The 26,363-nt window shown below is 48.6% G+C and overlaps 2 protein-coding genes across 2 annotated transcripts; both read left to right on the forward strand.

Annotated features, from left to right (window-relative positions):
* The first annotated feature begins 85 nt into the window (after positions 1-85).
* FASTKD5 (FASTK mitochondrial RNA regulator 5) lies at positions 86-10,512 on the forward strand. The gene is made up of 2 exons (XM_014070392.2): positions 86-209; positions 6,966-10,512. The coding sequence occupies exon 2, from the start codon at positions 6,989-6,991 to the stop codon at positions 9,398-9,400; it is 2,412 nt and encodes an 803-aa protein (XP_013925867.2). The 5' UTR covers positions 86-209; positions 6,966-6,988; the 3' UTR covers positions 9,401-10,512.
* UBOX5 (U-box domain containing 5) lies at positions 94-23,761 on the forward strand. Its single transcript, XM_087723928.1, has 6 exons — positions 94-209; positions 13,297-13,383; positions 15,386-15,486; positions 17,474-18,656; positions 21,951-22,112; positions 23,279-23,761. The coding sequence occupies exons 3-6, from the start codon at positions 15,433-15,435 to the stop codon at positions 23,485-23,487; spliced, it is 1,608 nt and encodes a 535-aa protein (XP_087580054.1). The 5' UTR covers positions 94-209; positions 13,297-13,383; positions 15,386-15,432; the 3' UTR covers positions 23,488-23,761.
* Positions 23,762-26,363: the final 2,602 nt, after the last annotated feature.

The following is a 26,363-nucleotide window of genomic DNA, read 5'->3' on the forward strand; positions in this document are numbered from 1 at the left end:
GGCCCCGCCTCTTTTCCCTTCCGGCCCTCGGCTCTTTTTTCCCCCACACGGCGCCTGCGCGGGATTCTCTGTCGAACGAGGTAAACTCAGGCCGTTAAGGGGCCGGAAGTGCGTGAGGCCACCTGACCGGAAGTGGTCCTGCGGTAGGAGAAAGAGGGGAGCCTCGCCGAGCGACCGTGGCAGAAAGGGAAAAAGACGGGTAGGCCGCGGTGAGTGTGGGACGGGGAAGAAGGGGTGGTCGTGTTTTCAAACCAAGAGGGGTGAAGGGGCGAAGCGGTCCGGTTCGTCGCCCCCCCGCCCCGCCCACGTCCCTGAGAGGGCGAAAGGTTGACGCATTCACGAAGCCCCGCCTTTGCACCTCTTACGTCACAGCCCCGGCCCCCGTGGCCCCGCCCCCGCTTGGTGGTCTCTGGAGGGAAAGGCTGCTCTGCCTAGCTGTGACGTCACTGCCCGGGAATTGCGCAATCGCCCGGTAGGATCGACTGGGTGGGGGGGTTCCTGGGGGGGCTTCCTCCTCCTGCTCCAGGACTCAAAGTGGGGGGGGGCTCCTGTCTCCCCTACCCCCCCCCTTTTCTCAGGTGCACCTGCTGTCAGCTCAGATTGATGGAGACTGATAATAGTGATGGGCGGGATCCTCTTTGGAAAGGGGGAGGGGCATGGGGCGGAGCCTGGGTTAAGTGCCAAGACTATTTTGCCCTAGAGGTCTTTCCCCTCCGCCCACCTTGATAGCCTCAGGGGTTCCTCCCAGGGGTTCCTGAACCCCCCCCCAACTACAGGTAAGTCCTCGACTTACGACTTACAGGTAAAACAGAACTGGAAGGGACCTTGTGGGTCATCTAGCCCTACCCCCTGCCCAAGCAGGAGACCCTGCACCATTTCTGACAGAGGGCACTCCAGTCTCTTCTTGAAAGCCTCCCAGTGGTGAAGCTCCCACAACTTCTGAAGACAGGGCACTCCACTGAATAACAGAATTGTAAAATGGGGCAAAATTCACTTAACAAATGTCTCAAGCAACAGAAATTCTAGATAGACATAAATAGATAGATGATAGATAGATAGATAAATGATAGATAGATAGATAGATAGATAGATAGATAGATAGATAGATAGATGTAATTGAGGTAGGTATGTAGGTAGGTAGATAACAACTGCAATAATTCACTTTACAAATGTGACAAGAACGGTTGTGAAATGGGGCAAAACTCACTGAACAAATTTCTCACTTAGCAATTTCAATTCTGTGCTCAATGGTGGACATAAGTAGAGGACTACCTGTATTTGTGATGGTACCGCTGGCTGAAGCAGAGGAAGCAGCATAGAGGTGGTTAAAAGACCTTCTAACTTGGAGTCCGGTCTGGGCCTATAAAAACATTTCAAGTTAAACCTTTAGATCTATATTTAAAGGGTCTTCCAACCTTGGCAACGTCTAAGACTTGTGGACTTCATCTCCCAGCATCCCCCAGTGAGCCATGCTGGGAGTTGATGTCCACAGGTCTAAAAAGTTGCCCAAAGTTGAACGCCCTTGGCTTTTATCTTCTAAGTCTGGTGAGATTCTTGCAAACTAGTGATCAACCATCCAGAAATCTTGCCTGATCCATTTTTAGAGCTGTTTGGGTTGCATTTGCCGTAGGTTGCAGATCTCCTTCCCCAAGTAACGAGGAATTTAAATGGTTAGGTAGTTATCAGTTGCTCAAGGAAAGCCAGCAAATACCCTTGGACAGGGGTTGGCAACCTTAAACACTCTAAAGAGCCATTTGGATCCTTTTCCCACCGAAAAGAAAACACCGGGAGCCACAAAAGCTACCAGGGGTTGAAAAGCTCAATAAATCGTGTGGCGGCAAGTGTCGCACATTGTGACATGTATTTTGAGTGACAGGGAGCCGCAGCAGAGGGATGAAAGAGCCACATGCAGCTCCAGAGCCATGCGTTGTCCATCCCTGTCCCTAGAAATTATCTTTTTCTGCTGCCAAATCGTGGCGTGGGACTCTGTGGGGGAAAAAACCCCAAATTTGGATTGATGCAGCCCCTCTAGGGGGCAATTTTCATCCTTTCTCCTTAGGTTGCAAGGCCTGGAGACCAAAACAGATGAAGAACGGTTGCAGGATTTGGGTTTGGCTAGTCTAGAGAAAAGAAGGACTTTTAGGAGGGGTCATGATAAGAGGGTTCTAGTATTAATGGGGCTGCCATAAAGAAGAGGGGGGGGACAACTTATTTTCCAAACCACCAGAAGGCAAGGCAAGGAACAACAGGGTGGAAACTAACTAAGGAGAGAAACAAAAGAGAAGTAAGGAGAAACTTCCTAACAGTGAGGACAATTAAGCAGTGGAACAGCTTGCCACCAGGAATTGTAGGTCAAGGGTGTCAAACTGGATTTCATTGAGGGCTGCATGTGTTTGACTTCAGGGTGTGTGTAGTCAGAGCGGGTGTGGCCAGCTTGACATCACTCATGTTGGGTGGGTGGGCGTCTGTGGTGGCTTGAGTACTCAGCCAGCGAAACCGGGCTCTCAAGCTCTTGTTTTCGGTTGCGACATCCTCCTGCAACGCTGTGCCATTGAAACCAGACCTTGGGACGACTGCACGCAGCCTTCCCCATCTCCATTTTCACCAGCAGTGGCGCCATGGGCCAGTCCTTTGCTGTGTCCAGGGCAGGCTTGCGGGCCAGATCTAAGCACCCCGCGGGCCGGATCCGGCCTCCCGTGCCTTGAGTTTGACACCCCTGAAATGGTATAGGCCAGGCTCTGCTGCTTGAGCAGGGGGCTGGACTAGAAGACCTCCAAGGTCCCTTCCAGCTCTATTCTGATTGAAATGTCCTGTCGTTAACTGAGCATTCCAGCCACCTACCATATTTTTCGGAGTATAAGACGCACCTTCCCCCCTAAAAGAGTGGAAATGTTGGTGCGTCTTATACACCAAACACAGCTATTTTTGGCCTCCCGAAGCCCCACCCCTGCATCCCGGAGGCAATTTCCCTTCCTCCAGCCCCCAGGAGCACTCTGCAGGCTTTGGCACAGCTGGGGGAAGGGGAAAATGCCCCAGTTTTTTTGCGAAAAACAGCCCGTTTTTTGCAAAAATGGAGGCGTTTTTGCCTTCCCCCAGCCCTGCTGAAGCCTGCAGAGTGCTCCTGGGGGCCGGGGTGTGTGTGTTTCTTACCGTATTTTTTGGAATATAAGACACACCAAGGTTTTGAAGAGGCAAGTTTTAAAAAAAATTGTTGCACTCTGCAAACCTCCCAAAAACGGCCCGTTTTTTGAGAAAACGGGCCTGTTTTTTTTAAAAGGGCACGAATAGCCCTTAGGAAGCTTGTAGAGTGCTGCTATGAGGGTAGGGGGGCCAAAAACGAGAAAAAAACCAGCCCGTTTTTGCAAAAAAATGGATAGCCTCTAGGAAGCTTATTGGGTGCTCCTGGGGGCTGGGGGAGGGCAAAATTGAGTATAAAAACGGCCCGTTTTTTGATCATTTTTGCCCTCCCCAGCCCCCAGGAGCTCTCTGAAAGCCTCCATGAGGCTATGCACAGCCATTTTGGTGAAGGGGGCGGGGTTTCAGGAGGCCAGAAAATGCTGTGCTCAGTGTATAGGACTCACCCAGATTTTCAGCCTCTTTTTTGAGGGGGAAAAGGTGCCTCTTATACTCTGAAAAATACGGTACCTCTTCGAAATCCTGGTGCGTCTTATACACCGGTGCGTCTTACAGTCCAAAAATTACAGTAGATAGAAGACCTTCCAAAGTAACTCTTAAAGGTTTAGTACCATTTTTTTAAAAACTTCCATTGTTCCTCCTCCTCATTGTAGCTCCCCCCCAATCCACGCTTCTCGTTTTTCCGAGGAGCGCTACTATCATTTTACTACGTGTTCTCGGCAGCACTAGGTGGCAGTAACGGATTGTAGTCCCCTTCCGTTTAACTCAAAGCCAAGCCCCCCCCCCCCCCCCCCGGGCACTGTGCAATTTCCACGAAGCTTCTTGCCTGTTTAGTGCCTTTCTTTTTCTTCTATTCCCCCCCCCCCCCCCGCAAGGGATTGATTTCAGGGATAGAAGCAGATAGAAAGGAGGAGAGCGAAGGAAGCTCCATTACAGTGGCTTCATTTGCTGCCTGAAATCTAAAAACACAACATCTGCTCGGAAAAAATCTTACCACCCGCTTTATAAACCAGTCCTACCTTTATATTATGCTTCACTTGGGGTAGGGGTGGGGGGGCATGAAAAAAATTACAAATGAAACGAAAGAAAGAACAGAACTAAGGATAAATTTCCTGGCGGCGAGGACAATTAGCCAGTGGAACGACTTGCCACCAGAAGTCGTGGGTGCTCCAGCATTGGAGGTTTTTAAGAAGAGATTGGACGACCATTGGTCTGACATGGTATAAGGCAGTGTTGGTGAATCTTTTCAGTGCCGAAACAGGAGTGTGTGCGTGCAGCCGCCTGGTGCACATGCACGCCCCATGAAGATGATCTTCCGGTTTCTGGCACGCGCATTCTCACTTGCCACCTGGCCTTCGCGCACAGGAAACCAGAAAAATCATCTTTCCGGCGCATGCATGCACCCCAGGCAGCTGCTCTTTCTGGCAATCATGTGCACGCAAAGACCAGGTGGCCGGTGAGCATGTGCGTGCCAGAAACTGGAAGGTCGTGTTCCCAGTGCGCACATGCGCACCTTCATCAGATGAAAGTCATTTTTCCTGGGGCCCATGATGACCAGCTAGCTGGCACGCCGGAACCCAGAAGAGCAACGGGTGACGGCTTATGTGCCCGGAGAGATGGCTCTGGATGCCACTTCTGGCACATGAGCCATAGGTTTGCCATCATAGGTATAGGGTCTCCTTGCTTGGGGAGAGGAGTTGGACTAGATGACTTCCAATTCCCCTCCCACCTCTGTTATTTTGTTAAGGCTTCCCTAAGACCTGATAACGCCTAATACCACTTAAAAGGCTGTGCAGAAAAGGGCCCTTGATTTATTCTCCATAGCACCCCAAAACAGAACAAGAAGTCATGGGTCTTTGGGTGTTATTCTGAACGATATAACTCAGTATTACGACATGCATTATGTTGTAGACCAAAGGTTTGTTTTCCCCACTGTGAAGTGGGTGGGAGTGTGAGAGAATGGAGGTAGCCCAAAATCACCCAGATGACCTTCCTGCCTAAGGTGGGACTAGAAGTCCCAGACTCCTGGTTATTGGCCCAAAGTCACCCAAGCAACTTTAGTTCCTGAGGCAGGACTAGAATTCCCAGTCTCCTGGTGATTGGCTCAAAGTCACCCAGCTGGCTTTCATGCCTAAGGCAGGACTAGAATTCCCAGTCTCCTGGTGATTGGCTCAAAGTCACCCAGCTGGCTTTCATGCCCAAGGCAGGACTAGAATTCCCAGTCTCCTGGTGATTGGCTCAGAGTCACCCAGCTGGCTTTCATGCCCAAGGCAGGACTAGAATTCCCAGTCTCCTGGTGATTGGCTCAAAGTCACCCAGCTGGCTTTCATGCCTAAGGTAGGACTAGAACTCACTGTCAGGACTAGAACTCACCATCTTCTGGTGATTCACCCAGCCAGCTTTTATACCTAAGGCAGGATTCGAACTCCCAGTCTCCTGGTGATTGGCCCAAAGTCACCCAAGCAACTTTAATGCCTAAGGCAGGACTACAACGGTTACTAAATGAACTGTTGTAAATCGAGGGCTACCTCTGCTGCTCTATAAGTAACTGAAGGAGGGGAATCATGCCTAATGCTCCCTCCTCCCATTTTCCACACAGTCACCCTGCCGAGGTGAGCTGGACTTGAGAGCAAGTGCTACCCCAATTGGCTTTCATGCCAAAGGCGGGACTAGAACTCCCAATCTCCCGGCGATTGGCCCAAAGTCACCCAGTCGGCTTTCATGCCTAAGGTGGGACTAGAACTCACGATAAATAGTTCACTGTTCCACAACCTCAGCAACTATTTAAGATGCGAGTGTGGCCTTCAACCCCCAGAGTTTCCATTGGCCATGTTGGAGGCATCTGTGCTTCCTAACATTTTAAGAGTGTAGAAAATGGAATTTTGAACCAGCCAGGAAAGGTACCTGCATTATTCAGTATTCTTATTGTAGGGAAATAGACTCTTAGATGTCATGCCATGCCGTAGTGTGAGATTTAGGTGATGTTCCTTTGCAGCAAAATCAGAATATCCATCCAAGACCTCAACGAAAGGGCACAGAATTGATTGAAAGAGAAACCTTGACCGGATAACACGAGGAAAGTTTTTGGTGGAGAGACTGAAAGGATGGAGGGATGCAATGTAGGCTCAAGGGTTAATATCCATGTGTGTTTTTACATAACATGTGTGAGGGAGGAGATCAGACCTATCAATGGATTCTGTATGTTTATAAATAGAAAGATGGTATATGGGTGAGTATCAGGGATGTGATGCCTCAGTGGCTAAGGCGCTGAGCTTGTCGATCAGAAAGTTTGGCTGTTTGGCGGTTCGAATCCCTAACGCCGCGTAACGGAGTGAGCTCCCGTTGCTTGCCCCAACTTCTGCCAACCTAGCAATTCGAAAGCACGTTAAAAAATGCAAGTAGAAAAATAGGAACCACCTTTGGTGGGAAGGTAACAGCGTTCCGTGCGCCTTTGGCGTTGAGTCATGCCGGCCACATGACCACAGAGACGTCTTTGGTTCTGTGGGAACCTTTAGAATTGCCTTTGCTTCTTTGCCTGTATGGATCTGTTATACTCTTTGTCCCAAGAGTTTATTTTTCTGCATATTCCAACGGGACACTAGAACTCACAGTTGCCTGATTAGTAGACTTAGCAAACTAAATGTATGTAAAAGAAGGGCGTGAAAAGTTAAGTAGCGTTGTATCTAGCTACTCTGTTAGTTTTCTTTGGCCGTAGAGCGCGTTGGATTCTTTTGACGTTCTGGGTAAATGTAGCCTTTCAAAAATATCTCTTGATAACTAACGACAGAAGAAAGTGGAAGCCACTTACTCTCCATCTGCCCTTTTTTCAGTACCCGGCCCGGTAATTGTGACCATGCCCACGAGGATAATATGCCGAAGATTTTCAGGGCGATCTTGTAAGACAACTGCATTTCTCAAGATGGAGACTACGAAGAGCTTCCCCCGAGGAGAAGAAGAGAGCCAAAACATCCATCGAAGAGGCCAAGACCCCAAACTTGCCGTTGTGCGCAAAGCTTGGAAGCTACCAGGGTACCAATTACATTATTATCCCTCCGTTTCACGAGAATCCAAGTGTCTCCTTCGCAAGGATGCCCTCCGAGGTTCGAGAGAAGGAGCTCTTCTGGACTTTTGCTCCAGAACTAGCATTAGATGCACCCAGAATACAGCCAGCATCCTCGCTCTCCCAAGGCTTTCAAGAGCAAAGAACGTTTTTCTAGATTTGGGAAGCAGCAAAGCTTTCTGCACTCAAGCGTCCCCGAGGGACTCATGGCTGCTGTCCTCCGTAAGGAATGACAAGGATGAGGCCTATTTAAAGTCTCCCAGCAATAAGAAAGTGGCTAGACAATTCCAGAAGCAAAGGCCCGAGTACGCATCTCTGTGTTACAACCCAGAAGAACGTCGCCGGCTCCTTTCCGCTGAAGAGTCTCACTTCATCCTCCAAAACGTCTCCATGTTGAAAGAATACATGAAACCCAAGGACATCGTGAACTCTTTCTTCCGGCTGAGCCATTTGCCAGCAGACAAACACCAGGCATTCAAATCCAGCCCCAGATTCCCGGTGTTGTGTCAGGGCGTCATTAAGAACATCCGCCTGTTTGGGAATGCGGAGCTGATCGTGCTCTTGAAGGCCTTTGTCGCCTTAGGAGTTCCGCCCGTCCATTACATGTTGAAGGTCGTGGAAGACGAATGCGTCCGACGGGTTGAGGACCTGAGCTTGAATCAGCAGCTGCTGGTAGCCGATCTGTGGCGTTGCTTGAACTGCAAGGTCCCTCAATACCTGGATGCCATGTTGAATGACATCAACGTGAACTGGAAGGATCTGTCGCTGACTCAGCTGGTGCAACTGGTTTACATCATCGGCGAAGGCCGGAAGGCCCCCGAAGAGTTAGTGAAGAAGTTGGAGGCCTCGGTCTTGAAACATTTGCACGCCCTCAATCTGGAGGAAGTCGGCATCATCTGCTTAGGCTTCTTCAAGTCGCAGAGTAATATGTCCGAACCCCTCTTGAGAAAAATCGGAGACAAAATCTGCGGCTCCCTGGGAGACATGAGCAATTTTGCCATCATCAACGTGCTCAAAATGTTCCGTGGGATTCACCTGGATCACCTGGATTTTCTAAAGGAGCTGGGGCATGTTATTCCTCCCAGGATCCCCGCTCTCAGCATCCCGGGCATCATGCACATCGCCTTTGCGTGCTCCTCGCTGCATTATTGCGACGAAGACATCCTCAATGCGATCGCGGCCGCGGTCCCCTCTAAGGCGGCGTCTTGCCGTACCAAAGACATCGCGAAATTATTGTGGTCGTTCGGAACCTTGAACTACCATCCTCCCAACGAAGAAGAGTTTTACGCCAACCTGTTGGAACAGCTGGAATCGAGGATGTTTGAGTACAATAAATTCCCCGAGCATCTTATCACTTCCTTAATCGGCTTGGCCTTTGTGCAACGTTTCCCTCACGATTTGCTCGACTACGCCTTGAGTCCCGAGTTTATCGAGTTAAGCAGCATCTGTAAACACGATCTCTGGAAAGATTTTTTCACCCTCGACGGGACGGTGGGAATCGAGTGCCCGGGCTACACCGGCAGCCGCCTGACCACTCAAAGCAAGCGAGAGATGGCGGGGAAAATGCGGGATTATGTCTTGAAGCAGGAATTCGACGTGGCTTGGTCCCTCCTGGAGGAGGTGCTGGGCGGCCCCCAGTTTATCAAGCTGCACGCGGTCTTGCCTCACATCAGGTCCGTGGATTTGGAAATCCGCTTAGACACCAACGGAAAGCCGTTGCCCTTTAATTCGGAAGGCGTGGCCGGGGAGCGCTTGGAACTGAAAAAAAATGGCGCTCTCCTCACCGATAACATCATTAATCGGCTTTTGAAAGGGAAACCGCTCAGCCAGTCCGAGGAAAGCGAGAAAGACCAGCGTATTCAGAAAGGGGGAGAATTTCACGGACTGCCTATTTGGAAAAAAATGGAATTTTCTGATGCCGACCCCGGTTTGGAGACTTCAGCTGATGCAAAAGCTGAAGGACGACCCTCTCCGATAAACCAGGAGCAGCAGGAATGTGTGAAATTAGCCCTTCAGGTCACCAACAGAAACCAGTACAGATATCACTCAAAAGAGCTGCTGGGGCTCCACGCCATGAAAAGGAGGCAGCTCCGCCAAATTGGATACGTCCCAGTAGAACTGCCTTTTTGGGAGTGGTTTCCATTACTCAAATGTAACCGGGAGGAACAGCGGAAGTATTTGTACCAGAAAGTGTTTGAAAGGTAGCCAAAACATGCTGTAGAGCCAGATGAAAACTCCTCGTGGCTGTTCTGACCTAGCTTTCCCCAGAAGCACGAAGCCGAATCCTCATCCCGATAAACCCGTTTTATTTAATTGACAGTGAATTCATCTCCAGCAAAGTCTTTCTTCTTCCACAGTCTTTCAAGATAGTCCACAATTACCAATTGTCAGGCTTGGAGAGCGGCCAGGCCGATATCTTTCAGACGCCGCAATATTTGGCAAGAATGCAGGAATGAAGTCATTGTCTCCTGCAAACTCCACTCCCCTTTCGCTCCTCTTTTATTTCCTCTGGGAGGAGCCATTCATCGCCCACCTGTGGCCTTACTCCCAAGTCGCCCCCTGTTCTTTAGCTCTTCCCTTTGTCTGGCAGCTCTGCACACACTGGGAACAGGCTCCACCTGTTCTTCTGCCTCACTGATGTCTGACTCCAAAGGCAGCTGATAACTGTCAGATGGCTCTGTCCCCCTCTCTGCCTCCGACACAGAGCTCTCAGCAGAGCCTTCCCCAGACTCCAGGACTGGCCCAGGTTCCTCCCCAACCTCCTCACTGTCCAAATCTGCTGCCAGAACCGCTGGCCATTGGCAGGCCGCAACAGTGGCGATGACTTGAGTTTTTAGCTTTTGAGATGACAAAAGATCGGGATGTCAAACTCACAGCGTCACGTGACGTATCGGGACTTTTTCCCCCTTCGCTAAACCGGATGGGAGTGGGATCAGCACACGATGCATCTGGACTGCTAGTTTGACACCTCTGACATAGATGGAAGCCCACCTTGTGAACAATATTTGTATTTCCAAGCTGCTGTATTTCCGGTTTCATGTCCCTTTGCAATTAAACGTCGATAATATTTGAGGAGGGGCAGTGCTAGTTTTCATCATGTCTCCTTGAGGGCGAAAGGATTTCACTTGTCATCCTTAAGAAAATAAAACGTAACTTCTAATGCTGTTTTATTTGACTTACATTTCATACCTTCGCCCCCAAAGGAGCAGCTGTCGTAATGTGAAAAAACCAAGGAAAGCAAATATTTATCTATCTACCTATCTCTATCTATCTATCTATCTATCTATCTATCTATCTATCTATCTATCTATCTATCTATCTATCTCTCTCTATATCTATCTATCTATCTATCTATCTATCTATCTATCTATTTATATCTATCATCTATCTATATCTATCATCTATCTATATCATCTATCTATATCTATCTATCTATCTATCTCTATCTCTATCTATCATCTATCTATATCTATCTCGTACTTGTACTTGACGCCTCTTCACCCATCGTGAGTATAGGCGACTTCCATGGAAATTTGACGCCACTGTACGGCGATCCATGGAAGCTGTTTCGGCTGGATATACCCAAGGGGACGCCAGTCCCAAGGGTCCTATATCTATCTATCTCTATATATCTATATCTGTATCTATATATCTCTATCTATCTATCTATATCTATATATCTATATCTAGCTATCTAGATGATAGACAGACAGACAGATAGATAGATATAATGGCTCTGTGTGTGTCTATGTGTGTTTGTGTTCCAGCATACCAGCATAACTCTGGAATGCCTGGAGCAATTTCAACCAAACTTGGTACACAGATGACTTACTCTCTGGAAACAAATACTGTGGGGGTAAGACACCCCTAACATCCCCTTGGGATGTGTGTTCTGTTAAGATACAGCCTGTTGTGCCTTAAAATGGCTTCTACCATACTGCCGTAAAATGGCTTCTGCTGTACAGCATTGTGGAGTTACCACGGTAACAGCTTCACAGCACAAGGGGGCTCCCTCTGGTAAGGGGAAAAATCCAACATTAGAAATTGCAGCAACATTCATGGAAGGAGGGTTGGGATAAATAAATACCCGGGGCTGCGCTGGGTTAACAGCTAGTTATATATAAAATCCAGCAGTCGGTTTGCCCACGAATGAGCACACCTCATGTTAAATTTCTCACATACCGCTTGGCAGTCTGTGAAACGGGAATTAAAATTTGCTGGAATTTGGAAAGAATTGTAAAATTCTTTTTTGGGGGGTATGCGCGTGAGTGAGAAAGCGAGTTGTATATGTGTGCGTGGATTAATCGGGGTGGATGGCAGCGTCCCATGCTGGTTAATCTTGGAAGCTAAGTAGGACTAGGCCTTATAACTATTTGAATGGGAGACCACTAAGAAATCCTTGGGAGTGCGGGTTAGACTGGGAAGCCAGGAAATAGCCCAGGGAAATCACTTCTTTATTTGCACACCAAATAAATAAATAAACAAACTTACATGAAGATGGCTTTGGAATTACCACAAAGTGAATTTCACCACTTCGATATAAATTTGCATGTGGGCAGGTAGTCCTCATGGCTACAATTGAGCCCCAAATGTGTCTCTAGTTCTAGGTTGCCTCTCTTTTTGCTTAGTTTCCATCCGTTGCTTCTTGTCCTGGCTTCAGGCATTTTGGAGAATAGGTGGAACACACATCCCTCTCTTTTTATGTAAAGGTAAATGTTCCCCTCACACATATGTGGCTAGCTGTTCCTGACTCTAGGGGGCGGTGCTCATCTCCGTTTCAAAGCCAAAGAGCCAGTGCTGTCCGAAGACGTCTCCGTGGTCATGTGGCCGGCATGACTAAATGCCAAAGGCGCACGGAACGCTGTTCCCTTCCCACCAAAGGTGGTGCCTGTTTTTCTACTTGCATTTTTTACCTGCTTTCGAACTGCTAGGTTGGCAGAAGCTGGGACAAGTCACGGGAGCTCACTCAGGCAGCGCTAGGGATTTGAACCGCCAAACTGCCGATCTTTCTGATCGACAAGCTCAGCGTCTTAACCATTGAACCACCGCATCCCTTTTCCTTTTTATGGCAGCCCCTCAAATATTGGATCCCTGCAATCAGGTCTCCCCGAGTCCTTTTCACGATTCTAGATATACCCAATTCCTGCAACCGTTCTTCCTATTTTTTTTCAGCCTCCATTAATCTTTGTTGTTTAATCTTCACCTATCTTAAATTTATTGTTTATTTCTCTCCTCCATTTATGAGTAGAATCCAAATTAGCTTTACAGACGGAAGGCAAAGGGACTTAGACTTATATACCGCTTCCCGTTGCTTTACAGCCCTCTCTAAGCGGTCAACATCTCACCCCCAACAATATGGGTCCTCGTTTTACCGACCTCGGAAGGATGGAAGGCTGAGTCCACCCTGAGCGAGTCAGGATCGAACTCCTGGCAGTTGGCAGAATTACCCTGCAATATTGAATCCTAACCACTGCGCCACCATGGCTCAATATAATTCTATTGTATTTTGAGAATGATGTCAACAGATAGCTGTATTCTGTGAATTGTAACACAGGTAGTCCTCGTCTTACAGCAGTTCATTTAGTGACTGTTCAAAGTTACGACGGCACTAAAAAAATACTTATGAACAAGCATTTTCACGCTTACAAGCATTGCAGCATCCCCATGGTCATGTGATCAAAATTCAGCCGCTTTGCAACTGGCTCATATTTATGACGGTTGCAGGGAATCTGGGGTCACGTGATCCCCTTTTGCGACCTTTTGATAAGCAAAATCAAAGATTCACTGAACAACCGTCTTCCTAACTTAACAACTGCAGTGATTCACTTAACAACCGTGACAGGAAAGGTCATAAAATGGGGGGCAAAGCTCACTTGATGACTGTCTCACTTAGCAACAGAACCATTGAGCTCAACTGTGGCCGTAAGTCGAGGACTACCAGTACTGGGCTACATATGGACAGCGAATTACAACTTTCTCCGGTTAAACCAGGATATAAACCGTATTGCTGTCCAACTTCAGCAGGCTTCCGTCACGACAATGCAGGTGTTTGTTTTTTTCAGATTAGCCATGATACCAAAACAATTTATATTCGTTGGCAGGTGCCACCAGGCCTGTAATATCGTGAGGTTGTCCTAATAGAAGAATACAATGAATTGAAGCTCAAATTGAAGATTGAAAGGAACCAGGTACCTTTGACACACATATAACTTTAAATTGCGAAACTCCTTCATTTGTAAAATCTCAGAGCGCTGGGAGAGACACAAGTGAACTCAACAAAAGTTAGTCAAAACATATATTTCCTAGGCAGGGTTTCTACAATCTGCGGCTCCGGAGCCACATGCGGCTCTTTCATCCCCCTGCTGTGGCTCCCTGTTGGCTGAAGCCACCACTGGCTGGCCCCGCTCCTCGCCCTCCCAGTCACTCCTCACCTGGCCTGAGAAGGTAAAGGTGACAGCGGGGAAATGGAGACTTACTCCATATTCCAGAGTGGGAGCGAAGCACCCCTGTACTTGCCATATCTCGGGGGCGCTTCTTCCGGCCCTTGTAGAGAGGCAGGGAAGGAGGGAGGGAGATGAGAAAGACAGAGAGAGAGGGAGAGAAAGAAAGAGAGACAGAGAGAGAGGGATACACTTGTTTCCCCACAGAAAACACCGGGAGCCAGAAAACCTGAGTAGGCGTGGCTGGGGAGGTAATGTGACTGGGTGGGAGTGAGTGATGAGTTGGCCACGCCCACCCAGGTTTTGTGCCTCCCGGTGTTTTTTCTGTGGGAAATGCGTCCAAATGGCTTTTTGAGTGTTTAAGGTTGCAGAACCCCGTCCTAGACCTTCGATGTGAATCATATTAGACCTTCGATGTGAATCATATTAGACCTTCAATGTGAATCATATTAGACCTTCAATGTGAATCATATTGAAGGTCTAATATGATTCACATTGAAGGTCTAGGACGGGGGTCTGCCAAGGTTAAGGAACGCCGTTCTCCTATGTCACCATGTCCAAAACATCACTTGACAGATGTTGTCAGAGTGATTGGTTAATCCACACTGAAAATGAATGGGTTATACACGATGCAATATATGTCCTATATCAAGTGGTATTGATAGAAGTGGCCTTGTAGTTTTCCAACTTCTAGGCTAGCGGTGCCCAGCCTTAAGGCCCATGGACTTCAACTCCCAGAATTCCTGAGCCAGCATGAGGGAAAACTATGGCCCTTTTATGGCTTGTGGACTTCAACTCCCAGAATTCCTGAGCCAGCATGAGGGAAACTATGGCCCTTTTATGGCTTGTGGACTTCAACTCCCAGAATTCCTGAGCCAGCATGAGGGAAACTATGGCTCTTTTAGGGCTTGCGGACTTCAACTCCCAGAATTCCTGAGCCAGCATGAGGGAAACTATGGCTCTTTTAGGGCTTGCGGACTTCAACTCCCAGAATTCCTGAGCCAGCATGGGGGAAACTATGGCCCTTTTAGGGCTTGTGGACTTCAACTCCCAGAATTCCTGAGCCAGCATGAGGGAAACTATGGCCCTTTTGTGGCTTGTGGACTTCAACTCCCAGAATTCCTGAGCCAGCATGAGGGAAACTATGGCCCTATTTATGGCTTGTGGACTTCAACTCCCAGAATTCCTGAGCCAGCATGAGGGAAACTATGGCCCTTTTATGGCTTGTGGACTTCAACTCCCAGAATTCCCCAGTCAGCATGAGGGAAACTATGGCCCTTTTATGGCTTGTGGACTTCAACTCCCAGAATTCCCCAGTCAGCATGAGGGAAACTATGGCCCTCTTAGGATTTGTGGACTTCAACTCCCAGAATTCCCCAGTCAGCGTGGGGGAAACTATGGCTGCTTTAGGCCTTGTGGACTTCAACTCCCAGAATTCCTGAGCCGGCATTCTACAATTTGTTTCTGTAGGGACCGATGGCCATCACTTCCATGTTTAGAACGAAGAATTCATGTCGACAGGTCATTGCAATTGTGTAGAAAGGGGCAGGTTTCTTAGCCGCAGGAAAGGAAAGGAAGAACTGGTGCTCACAGCATCCTTTGGGGAACCCCAAGATTTTGTACTTGGTGGTTACGCAAACAGCCCTGGATCAGCCAGGCCTTCCGTGTGACCCATCACAAGTCTCCTATTCTTTTTTTTATCCTCCGCCATTTGCTATGATTTAAAAAACGTTGTGTGTTTTTATCGTAGAGCCAGATTAAAATTTGGGAAGCCGATTTCTGTCTCCATCCATAAATATGGTGATTAATCTCTGCCTTCCACAGTTCAAGCCAAGAATTCACTGCAACAAGGTAAAAAAAAAACAGCACAACACAGCACAATTACTACAACACAGGTGGTCCTCGACGTACGGCCACCATTGAGCCCAGCATTTCTGTTGCTAAGCGAGACTGTTGTTGAGCGGATTGAATGAACGTTTGCCCCGTCTTACGACCTTTCTTCCCGCAATTGTGAAGCAACCAATACGGTCGTTAAGTGAATCCGGCTTTCGCCCTTGACTTGGCTCGTCAGAAGGAGGCCTCCAAAGGGGATCACGTGCCCCCCCCCCCCACGGTCATAAGTATGAACCTGTTGGCCAGGCCTCTGAATTTTGACCGCAGGGATGCTGCAGTGGTATATAAGTGTGGGGGGAAAAACGGTGCTAAGTTCCTTGTTCCAGTACCTTTGTAGCTTTGAACCGTCGCCAAATGAACGGTTGTAAGTCGAGGACCACCTGTATAATACAGCAAAATAGACCAAAGAGTGGAGCAGTTCTGCGTCAGCGGAAGAAACCGCCGTAGGGATGAAGGGAGGCGTTAACTCAGTCCGTGATTCGCGTTCCCTGCTGCTTTTATGCAAATCCTTTCTCAGAAATGGAAATAAGGGCACCTGCAGAGCGATAGCTGGTAAACGGGGGGGGGGGGGTGTTAGAACTGGGGGGGGGGGTGTTCCCAAACTCAAGACCCGTGATGTGGTCGGATGCCGCCTGCGGGGCCATCCTGGTCTACCCAAATGCAAAGAGGAATCATTGCAGCAGTTTGGGGAGTGGCGTCCAACTGGCCACACCCACCCAGTCAGCCACACACCCCTGCCCCCCCCCCCCTCCCGAGGTCAACCGCAGTCCTGATGTGGTGCTTAGTGAAATTGAGTTTTGACACTCCCGGTTTAGAACATAAAACATAGAATCTGTTCCGACATAGCCTAAAAGCACGAAGCCGACTCCTCGTCCCGATAAACCCCCTTTTATTTAGGTTGAAGGGAGTTCCTCTCCAGCAAAGTCCCGGCCGATATCTTTCATGAGATTTCACAACCGCAGACCTTGATCAGGCTTGGAGAGCTGCCAGGCCGATATCTTCTAAACTCCATGCTGTAGCAGCAATTTCTTGGCAAGAAATCAGAAACAGTTCTTCACCCTAAGGAACGGAACTCATTGTCTCCTGCAAACTCCACTCCCCTTTTGCTCCTCTTTTATTTCCTCTGGGAGGGGCCATTCACCGTCCACCTGTGCCTTTACTCCTGAGTCGGCCCTTGTTCCTTAGTTGTTCCCTTCTCCTGGCAGCTCTGCGCATGCGCACACTGAGAACAGGCTCCAGCTGTTCTTCTGCTTCACTGATGTCTGACTCCGAAGGCAGCTGATAACTGTCGGACGGCCCTGGCCCCCTCCTCTGCCTCCGACACAGAGCCCTCAACAGAGCCTTCCCCAGACTCCAGGACTGGCCCAGGTTCCTCCCCAACCTCCTCACTGTCTTGAGTCTGTCACCAGTTCCACTGGCCACTGGCGGGCCAAGACAGAATCCTACAGCTCAAAGGGACCTCGGAGGTCTTCTATTCCAACCCCTAGCTCAAGACGGGAGAACTTATTATACCATCCCGGACAAACAGTTGTCCAGTCTACAGGTAGCCTTCGACTCACTTCATTTTAGCAACTGTTCAAAGTTAACAACAGCACTGTAAAAAGTGACTGAACGGCCATTGCAAGCATCCCCGCGGTCGCCTGGTTGAAATTTAGATGCTCGGCAACTGACTCATGTTTACGACGGTCGCAGTGTCCCAGGGCTACGTGATTCCCTGGCGACCTTCTGACATGCAAACTTGATGCGGAAGGCGGATTCTTTAACAGCCTCGTTCTCCACTTAACAATCCCAGTGATTCACTTAACAAGCCTGGCAAGAAAGCTTGTAAAACAGCCTGAGACTCACTAACTGTCTCACAGAGTCACAGAAATTTTGACACCCCCCCCCCTTTGTAAGCCGAGGACCGCCTGTATTCCCCATCACTGACCATTATCCTGAATTGTAGATTTCCGCCGACGGCTACGAAGTGGAAAACCTCGTCTCCGAAGACCCCGTCAGGAGACACCGCGGCTTCCGCTGCGAATACTTCATCAAGCCGCCGGTGCATGTGACGATTTCCTTCCCCTTCAACGTGGAAATCTGCCGGATTAATATCGATACTTCTTCTGGGTCTTGCCACAACATCACCGGCTTGGATATTTATACCGCTACCTCATCCAATAAGGCCTGTTGGAATAGCCCCGAGCCCCTCTTCTCCGCCCCGTCCAGCCAGCATCCCGCGTTGGACAAAGAGAGCTTCACGCTGGTGGGCAAAGCCGTCTTAAAGAATCAAAGCAAAGTGACCTTCGGCCATCGAGGCTTCCGGCCCAGACCTCCCTTCCATCACCAAACAGACCCCCTCCTCTCCTTCCCCAGTTCCGCCTCTTTGGACTTATGGAATAAAGGCCCGACGTCCTTAAACAGCGTCTCGCACCTGAAAATCTGCATCACTTACGTGGCGGGCAGCGGCTTGCCTTCCATCAAGCGAGTGGAGGTCTGGGGCCAGCCGGCCAAAAGCTGCTCTCACGAAGTGGTGGATGATGTCCTCCAGCTCGCCGCCAAATCTTCGTTGGACGCCTCGGAAGGTCAACTCCCCGCCCTGCCGATGGAGAGCGACGTCGGTCCCTTCGGACACGCCGACCACCAGGAGCAGAAGCTGGTGGAGGTTCTCCAGGACATCCCCGAAGAATTCCTGGACCCCATCACCCTGGAGATCATGACTCTGCCCATGCTGTTGCCCTCCGGGAAAGTCATCGACCACGGGACCCTGGAGAAGTGCAACCGCAGCGAGGCCACGTGGGGCCGGGTGCCCAGCGACCCGTTCACGGGGGTGGCGTTCAGCCCGCATTCTCAGCCCCTTCCCCACCCGTCCCTCAAGGCCAGGATAGACCACTTCCTCCTCCAGCATAACATCCCCGGCGTGAATCTGCTGGGCAGGAGACGAGCCTCCGGGACGGTGGTTGCGTCCTCCCTCGCCATGTCTTCGCTCAAACGGAAAATCGACCTGGTGGATCAGAACCAGGAAGGTGGCTCGGAGCCCGGATGCTTTTCGACGGTGGACTTCGCCGTGGCGTCCAGCTTAGAGTTCCACGGCAAGAGGGTGAAGATGGAGTGGGATTTGAATTCGTCGCAGATGGATTGCTCCACAGGTATCCAGAGCCTCTTCCGGTTTCTTTTTTAAAAACAAAGGGTTTTTTTTATTTTAATTATTACCACTTTTATAAACGTCGTCCGGTTTCCCCCCTCTTTACATTTTCTTTTCATTTTACATTTCAGTCCTCTTATTTTCATTCCATATTCTTCCGCTTAGTGTTAATTTTTTCTTAATATATAAACTATCTCATTATTTGCCTCTCTAAATTAATCAAACGTAACATCATTTCCATCTATTATTCTGTTTTAATAACATGTATCCTCAAATTTATATTTATGCAGTAAACATTTCATTAATTATTTACAAGTTAATAGTATTAATCTATGTCTCTCCCATCATATCGAATATATACCGTTGGCTTTATTTACTAAGTTTCATTCTATTCTACTAGCGAATCCTTTTCTTTCTTCCCTCCTTTCAACCATTTTCTCCGAGTCTCTCAGGAACTTAATTCCTCTCATATTCTCTCCTCTCCACCCATTTACCTAAGTTTTTTATTTCTTTTTCTTAATCTTAAAATTTCTATGTTTTTTTCTTTCCAATCTTTTTTCTCCTTTTTAATCCTGTTGTTTTAGTATCGCTCCCCAATTTCCCCCCATCTTTCCCCATTCATCCCACCTAACCTCTTCCGGTTTCTAAGGGGGGGGGGACCATCCTGCGTGGAGGATGTTTAGCTGAGTACCTTTTCTGTAATATTCTGAATTGCTTTAGCTGTTGGGTTCATAAGTTTGCAGGTCTTCTGTAAATCGTTGTGTTGTGTTTGTCTGTCTTCCACCTTCATTATTTGTATAAATACACAGCTTCCTCCTCCTTTCTCCCCCACAATAACAATCCTGTGCTGGTGGGTTGGGCTGAGAAAGATAAAGGGGTACTGGCCCAAAGTCACCCTGCTGGTTTTCATGCCTAAGACAGGACTAGAATTCACGGTCACCTGGTGATTGGCCCAAAGTCACCAGTCTGACTTTCACGCTTACTGCGGGACTAGAATTTACCATCTCCTAGTGATGGGCCCAAAGTCATCCAGTCAGATTTCATGCCTAAGGCGGGGCTAGAACTCCCTGTCTGCTGGTGAATGGCTCAAAGTCACCCAGCCAGTTTTCATACCTAAGACGGGACTAGAATTCACAGTCACCAGGTGATTGGCCCAAAGTCATGCAGCCGACTTTCATGCCTAAGGCAGCACTAGAACTCACAGTCACCAGGTGATTGGCCCAAAGTCATACAGCCGACTTTCATGCCTAAGGCAGCACTAGAACTCACAGTCACCAGGTGATTGGCCCAAAGACATACAGCCGACTTTCATGCCTAAGGCAGCACTAGAACTCACAGTCACCAGGTGATTGGCTGAAAGTCATATAGCTGACTTTCATGCCTAAGGCAGCACTAGAACTCACAGTCACCAGGTGATTGGCCTAAAGTCATACAGCCGACTTTCATGCCTAAGGCAGCACTAGAACTCACAGTCACCAGGTGATTGGCTGAAAGTCATATAGCTGACTTTCATGCCTAAGGCAGCACTAGAACTCACAGTCACCAGGTGATTGGCCCAAAGACATACAGCCGACTTTCATGCCTAAGGCAGCACTAGAACTCACAGTCACCAGGTGATTGGCCCAAAGACATACAGCCGACTTTCATGCCTAAGGCAGCACTAGAACTCACAGTCACCAGGTGATTGGCCTAAAGTCATACAGCCGACTTTCATGCCTAAGGCAGCACTAGAACTCACAGTCACCAGGTGATTGGCCCAAAGACATACAGCCGACTTTCATGCCTAAGGCAGGACTAGAACTCACAGTCACCAGGTGATTGGCCCAAAGACATACAGCTGACTTTCATGCCTAAGGCAGGACTAGAACTCACAGTCACCAGGTGATTGGCCCAAAGACATACAGCCGACTTTCATGCCTAAGGCAGCACTAGAACTCACAGTCACCAGGTGATTGGCTGAAAGTCATATAGCTGACTTTCATGCCTAAGGCAGCACTAGAACTCACAGTCACCAGGTGATTGGCCTAAAGTCATACAGCCGACTTTCATGCCTAAGGCAGGACTAGAACTCACAGTCACCAGGTGATTGGCCCAAAGACATACAGCTGACTTTCATGCCTAAGGCAGGACTAGAACTCACAGTCACCAGGTGATTGGCCCAAAGACATACAGCTGACTTTCATGCCTAAGGCAGGACTAGAACTCACAGTCACCAGGTGATTGGCCCAAAGACATACAGCCGACTTTCATGCCTAAGGCAGCACTAGAACTCACAGTCACCAGGTGATTGGCCTAAAGTCATACAGCCGACTTTCATGCCTAAGGCAGGACTAGAACTCACAGTCACCAGGTGATTGGCCCAAAGACATACAGCCGACTTTCATGCCTAAGGCAGGACTAGAACTCACAGTCACCAGGTGATTGGCCCAAAGACATACAGCCGACTTTCATGCCTAAGGCAGGACTAGAACTCACAGTCACCAGGTGATTGGCCCAAAGACATACAGCTGACTTTCATGCCTAAGGCAGGACTAGAACTCACAGTCACCAGGTGATTGGCCCAAAGACATACAGCTGACTTTCATGCCTAAGGCAGCACTAGAACTCACAGTCACCAGGTGATTGGCCTAAAGTCATACAGCCGACTTTCATGCCTAAGGCAGCACTAGAACTCACAGTCACCAGGTGATTGGCCCAAAGACATATAGCCGACTTTCATGCCTAAGGCAGCACTAGAACTCACAGTCACCAGGTGATTGGCCCAAAGACATACAGCCGACTTTCATGCCTAAGGCAGCACTAGAACTCACAGTCACCAGGTGATTGGCCTAAAGTCATACAGCCGACTTTCATGCCTAAGGCAGCACTAGAACTCACAGTCACCAGGTGATTGGCCTAAAGTCATACAGCCGACTTTCATGCCTAAGGCAGCACTAGAACTCACAGTCACCAGGTGATTGGCCCAAAGACATACAGCCGACTTTCATGCCTAAGGCAGCACTAGAACTCACAGTCACCAGGTGATTGGGTTAAAGTCACCCAGCAAGTTTTCATGCCTAAGGCAGCACTAGAACTCACAGTCACCTGGTTATTGGCCCAAAGTCAAGTCTGTTGTCATTTGTTATTTCTCACCTGATTGTTGTGTGCTACTCAAGAGTTGCTTTTGGTGAGATAGGCAGCTAGATATATTTGACAGACAAATCCAACACATTTCAGTAGCTTGATTTCCCAGGGAGGGAGGTATTTGACTCTCCCACGGTGCCTCTTCCTACATCTTTCTCTCTCTCTCTCTTCACAGAAGCGGCGACTCACGAACAGAGGTTGTCCGAAAGCTTGGACAGCGCCTTAAACTCTGCACTTAGCACAATGCCGTTCACTGCGAATTTAGCTAAAGGCGGGCAACATGGGCACAGCAGCAGCAGCAGCTCCAGCGATTTCAATGGGGCAGGCGGTGCTCACGGTAAAGCCGGGGGAAAGTTGGCCAACTCATCCTCTTCACCCTTCTTCTCTTCAGGGAGCGGGTCCCCTAAGTCTTTTTTCTTCCCCACAAGAAGAAAAGGGCTAACACGGGGGTGAAATTCAGCAGGTTCTGGAGAACCGCTAGCCGAGATTTTTGAGTTGAATGAATTCCTTTCCTTCACAGTCTGCGAGGCTTAATAAACAGCCTTTCAGAGGAATATTCATCCACACGAACCTTATCTCGGTTGGGGAGCTGCCAGATAACTAGTTTCCAACTGCAGGGAAAGGCAAAACTTGGCACAGAGTCTCTTATAGTCACAAACAGAACTTTCCACTCTTGAAACGAGCGAAGGAATGGGGGGTTTTTTTTATTGAAAAGTTTTAATAAGTTTTACAAATATTTCCCCTTCCCTCCCTCCACCCCAACCCTATCCCCCCTCCAACCCTCCCTCCCCCCAACTTCCCAGAGCAAAATACAGGGTATAAACATTTAACAATCATACACTAACATAAGCTAACTAACTATAGCATCCTACCTCCTCTTGTACTTTAACTCCCCTTTTATTAAGCTAAATTTAAATAAATTATAACATTCCTTGTTCATTCATAAGCCAATTGAAATTTCTTAGTCCGATATTTATTTTGAATGTAGTCAATCCATCTCCTTGAATTTCTCATCTGAATAGTCCTTCAAATATGCTGAGATTTTGGCCATCTCTGCTAAGTTTACTACTTTTAACGTCCGTTCTTGAATAGTAGGCAATTCTTCCTTCTTCCAGTACTCCGCCACCAACAAGGAACGGATTGTTTCCTGCAAAAGCCCCCTCCCCATTTGCTCCTCTTTTGTTTCCTATGGGAGGGGCCAGTCACCTCCAAGGTGGGGCTTTACTCAAAAGTCCACCCTGCTTTCTTAGTTCTTCTTGTCTTCTGGCAGCTCTGCGCATGCGCACACTGGGAACAGGCTCCAGCTGCTCCTCTGCCTCACTGCTGTTTAGCTCCCTCTCTGTCTCCGACGCAGAGCCCTCGTCCGAGCTTTCCCCAGCCCCCAAGACTGGCCCATGCTCCTCCCCAACCGCCTGTCTGTCTCTGCTGCCATCTCCGTTGGGCGCCGGCGGGCCACAACAGTCACATTTTCACTTTTGTGTGTTTTTCTTTTCCCCCCCACAGAACACAACAGGAGCGTCGGCCCCCAAGGATGTTCAACCTGTTCCCGAGCCTTTTCTTCCTACTTCAAAACCGAGGCCGTCTACCAGCTCCCGTGCCGGCATCTGGTGTGCCGCGCCTGCTTGGCCGACCAGCAGAAATCCTTGTCCATCCTGTGTATGAATTGCAAAAGGCTGTTTGCCAGCCACGACGTTTCGAGGGTCCATTTTTGAGAGGGAAAAGAGAACGGGGGACGAGCTCTTCGGAGTTGGGAGGTTTAGCCCCGGGCAGGCTTCCTTCGCGATAGCCAAGAGGCAGGACTGGTTCCTCTCCCCACCACCACTCCCTCCACTGCCACCGCTGAGTCGCACAACGACAACAATCCTACACACGCTGTACTAAACAACGAAGGAACTGGTGAGGTTATACATGCTAGGACAGTAGAGTTTTAGAGCTGGAGGAATCAAAAGGATAATAAAGCCATATGCTTCTCTATTATTATTATTATTTTTGTCTCCAAAAACAGTTCATTTATACTGTATATATAAAAATGGCTCTGTGTGTGTGTGTGTGTGTGTGTGTGTGTGTGTGAGTGAGTGTTCCAACATAATTCTGGAACGCCTCAAGAAAACAAATATTGTGGGGGTAAGACACTCCTAAAACCCTCGGTCTGTGTGTTCTGTTAAGATACAGCCTGTTGTGCCTTAAAATGGCTTCTACTGTACAGCACAGTGGAGTTGCCAGGGTAACGGCTTCACAGTACTCCACAAGGGGGCTCCCTCTCTGGTAAGGGGGGGGTGAGAATTCAACATCAGAAATTACGTTTGGTCCAGGCATTTCCCCCCGATAAATAAATAACCGGGCAAAGCCGGGTTATCAGCTAGTTTATACGTAAAACTTCGCATCTTTATAATTTCAATTCCATTCTTTGGCCATGTTTCAAACTGCCCATGTTATCTGTGGCTTCCTGTTCCGCAAAAGGGAGCAGTTAGCAGTTCACTTTTTACAGGATCTATTCAGAATAGAGCTGGAAGGGACCTTGGAGGTCTTCTAGTCCAACCCCCTGCTCAAGCAGGATCCGTTAAAAGGAGAACCTCAAAAATTGTCTTTTATACACACCTGTTTGTTGTCAATCCTGGTCTCTTGTGCAGCTAGGGGTGCGGTGGTCAAGGCATCTGACAGATGACATTTTAAGCCTTAATAAAATTATGGTTCGAAATCACAGGGGACTTAACCAGCGGTCGTATTGCTGTTACCTGTGGAAGCTGGGACAGCACTGAAAAATGTGCGTGAAAGTCCGCACATCTTAAAATTGCTGAATTGGAAAACATGCTCTAGAAGATGAGCAATAGAATAGGATAACAGAGTTGGAAGGGACCTTGGAGGTCTTCTAGTCTAACCCCCTGCTTAGGCAGGAAACCCTACACCACTTCAGACAAATGGTTATCCAACATCATTTTAAAAACTTCCAGTGTTGAAACATTCACAACTTCTGGTGGCAAGTTCTTCCACTGATTTCATTGTTCACTGTCAGGAAATTTCTCCTTAGTTCTAAGTTGCTTCTCTCCTTGATTAGTTTCCACCCATTGCTTCTTGTTCTACCCTCAGGTGCCTTGGAGAATAGTTTGACTCCCTCTTCTTTGGGGCAACCCCTGAGATATTGGAAGATGCTATCATGTCTCCCCTGGTCCTTCTTTTCATTAAACTGGACATGCCCAGTTCCTGCAACCATTCTTCATATGTTTTAGTCTCCAATCCCCTAATCCTCTTTCTTGCTCTTCTCTGCACTCTTTCCAGAGTCTCCACACCTTTTCTACATCGTGGCAACCAAAACTGGATGCAAATATTCCAAGTGTGGCCTTACCAAGACATTATAAAGTGGTATTAACCCTTCACGGGATCTTGATTCCATCCCTCTGTTGATGCAGCCTAGAACTGTATTGGAGTTCCCAATTTTAGCAACTTTAAGACATGTGGACCTCAACTCCCAGAATTCCCCAGTCAAAACGTAACAGACACACGTACAGACATGGCCACATAACTACATTTTGGCTGCTGGGCAACCAGCCTGCATTTACCATGTCGTAGCTGGCAATGGGTTCACTTAACAACCACAGCATTCAATTACCAACCGTCACAAAAAGAGGTCAAATTGGACACAGTTCTGTGGCGATCCACTTTGTGACCAGCACGACTTGGGTCTGAAATTGTGGGTTCCATTATGGTTGTAGGTCGAGGACTAAGACCTGTCACGGGGGAAGCCTTGAGCCATGCATCTTCTCCAGAGATGGGGAATGGGCCACTAGTATATAAAAATAAGAGCAACCCCACTCCCTCCGAACACTGATGGCGTTACCCAGTTGAGTAATGAAACATCTGTAAGAGAACCACCAAGCTCAGAGAGCACCAAGGACCCCACAGTTGCACTCCTTCTCCACAAACCCCACTCCCCTTCTAGCACTGATGGTACAACCTCGTTGGGTAATGAAACATCTGCAAGAAAACAACCACTCAGAGAGCACCAAGGACTCCACAGTTCTCCTCCTCCTCCTCCTCCTCCTCCTCCTCCTCCTCCTCCTCCTCCTCCTCCTCCTCCTCCTCCTCCTCCTCCTCGCAAATGCCACTCTCTTCTAGCACGGATGACGTTACCTAGTTCGGTAATGAAACGTCTGCAAGAAAACAAGCAAGCTGAGAGAGCACTAAGGACCCCACAGTCCTCCTCTTCACAATCCCCACTCCCTTCTAGCACTGATGATGTTCCCTAGTTGGGTCATGAAACGTTTGTAAGAAAATAATCAATCTCAGGGAAATATCAAGGATTTCACAATCTCCTCCTCCTCTTCTTATTCCTCCTCCTCCTCCTCCTCCTCCTCCTCCTCCTCCTCCTCCTCCTCCTCCTCCTCCTCCTCCTCCTCCTCCTCCTCCTCCTCCTCCTCCTCCTCCTCCTCCTCCTCCTCCTCCCTGCAAATGCCACTCCCTTGTAGCACAGATGATGTTACCTAGTTGGGCAGTGAAACATTGCAAGAAAACAACCAAGCTCAGAGACCACTAAGGACCCCACAGTCCTCCTCCTCCTCCTCCACAATCCCATTCCCTTCTAGCACTGATG

The sequence above is a fragment of the Thamnophis sirtalis genome, unplaced genomic scaffold (genome assembly GCF_051295495.1).
Source record: "Thamnophis sirtalis isolate CommonGarterSnake01/CBP01778 unplaced genomic scaffold, rThaSir2_p1.2 scaffold_10, whole genome shotgun sequence".
NCBI classification, from domain to species: Eukaryota; Metazoa; Chordata; class Lepidosauria; order Squamata; family Natricidae; genus Thamnophis; species Thamnophis sirtalis.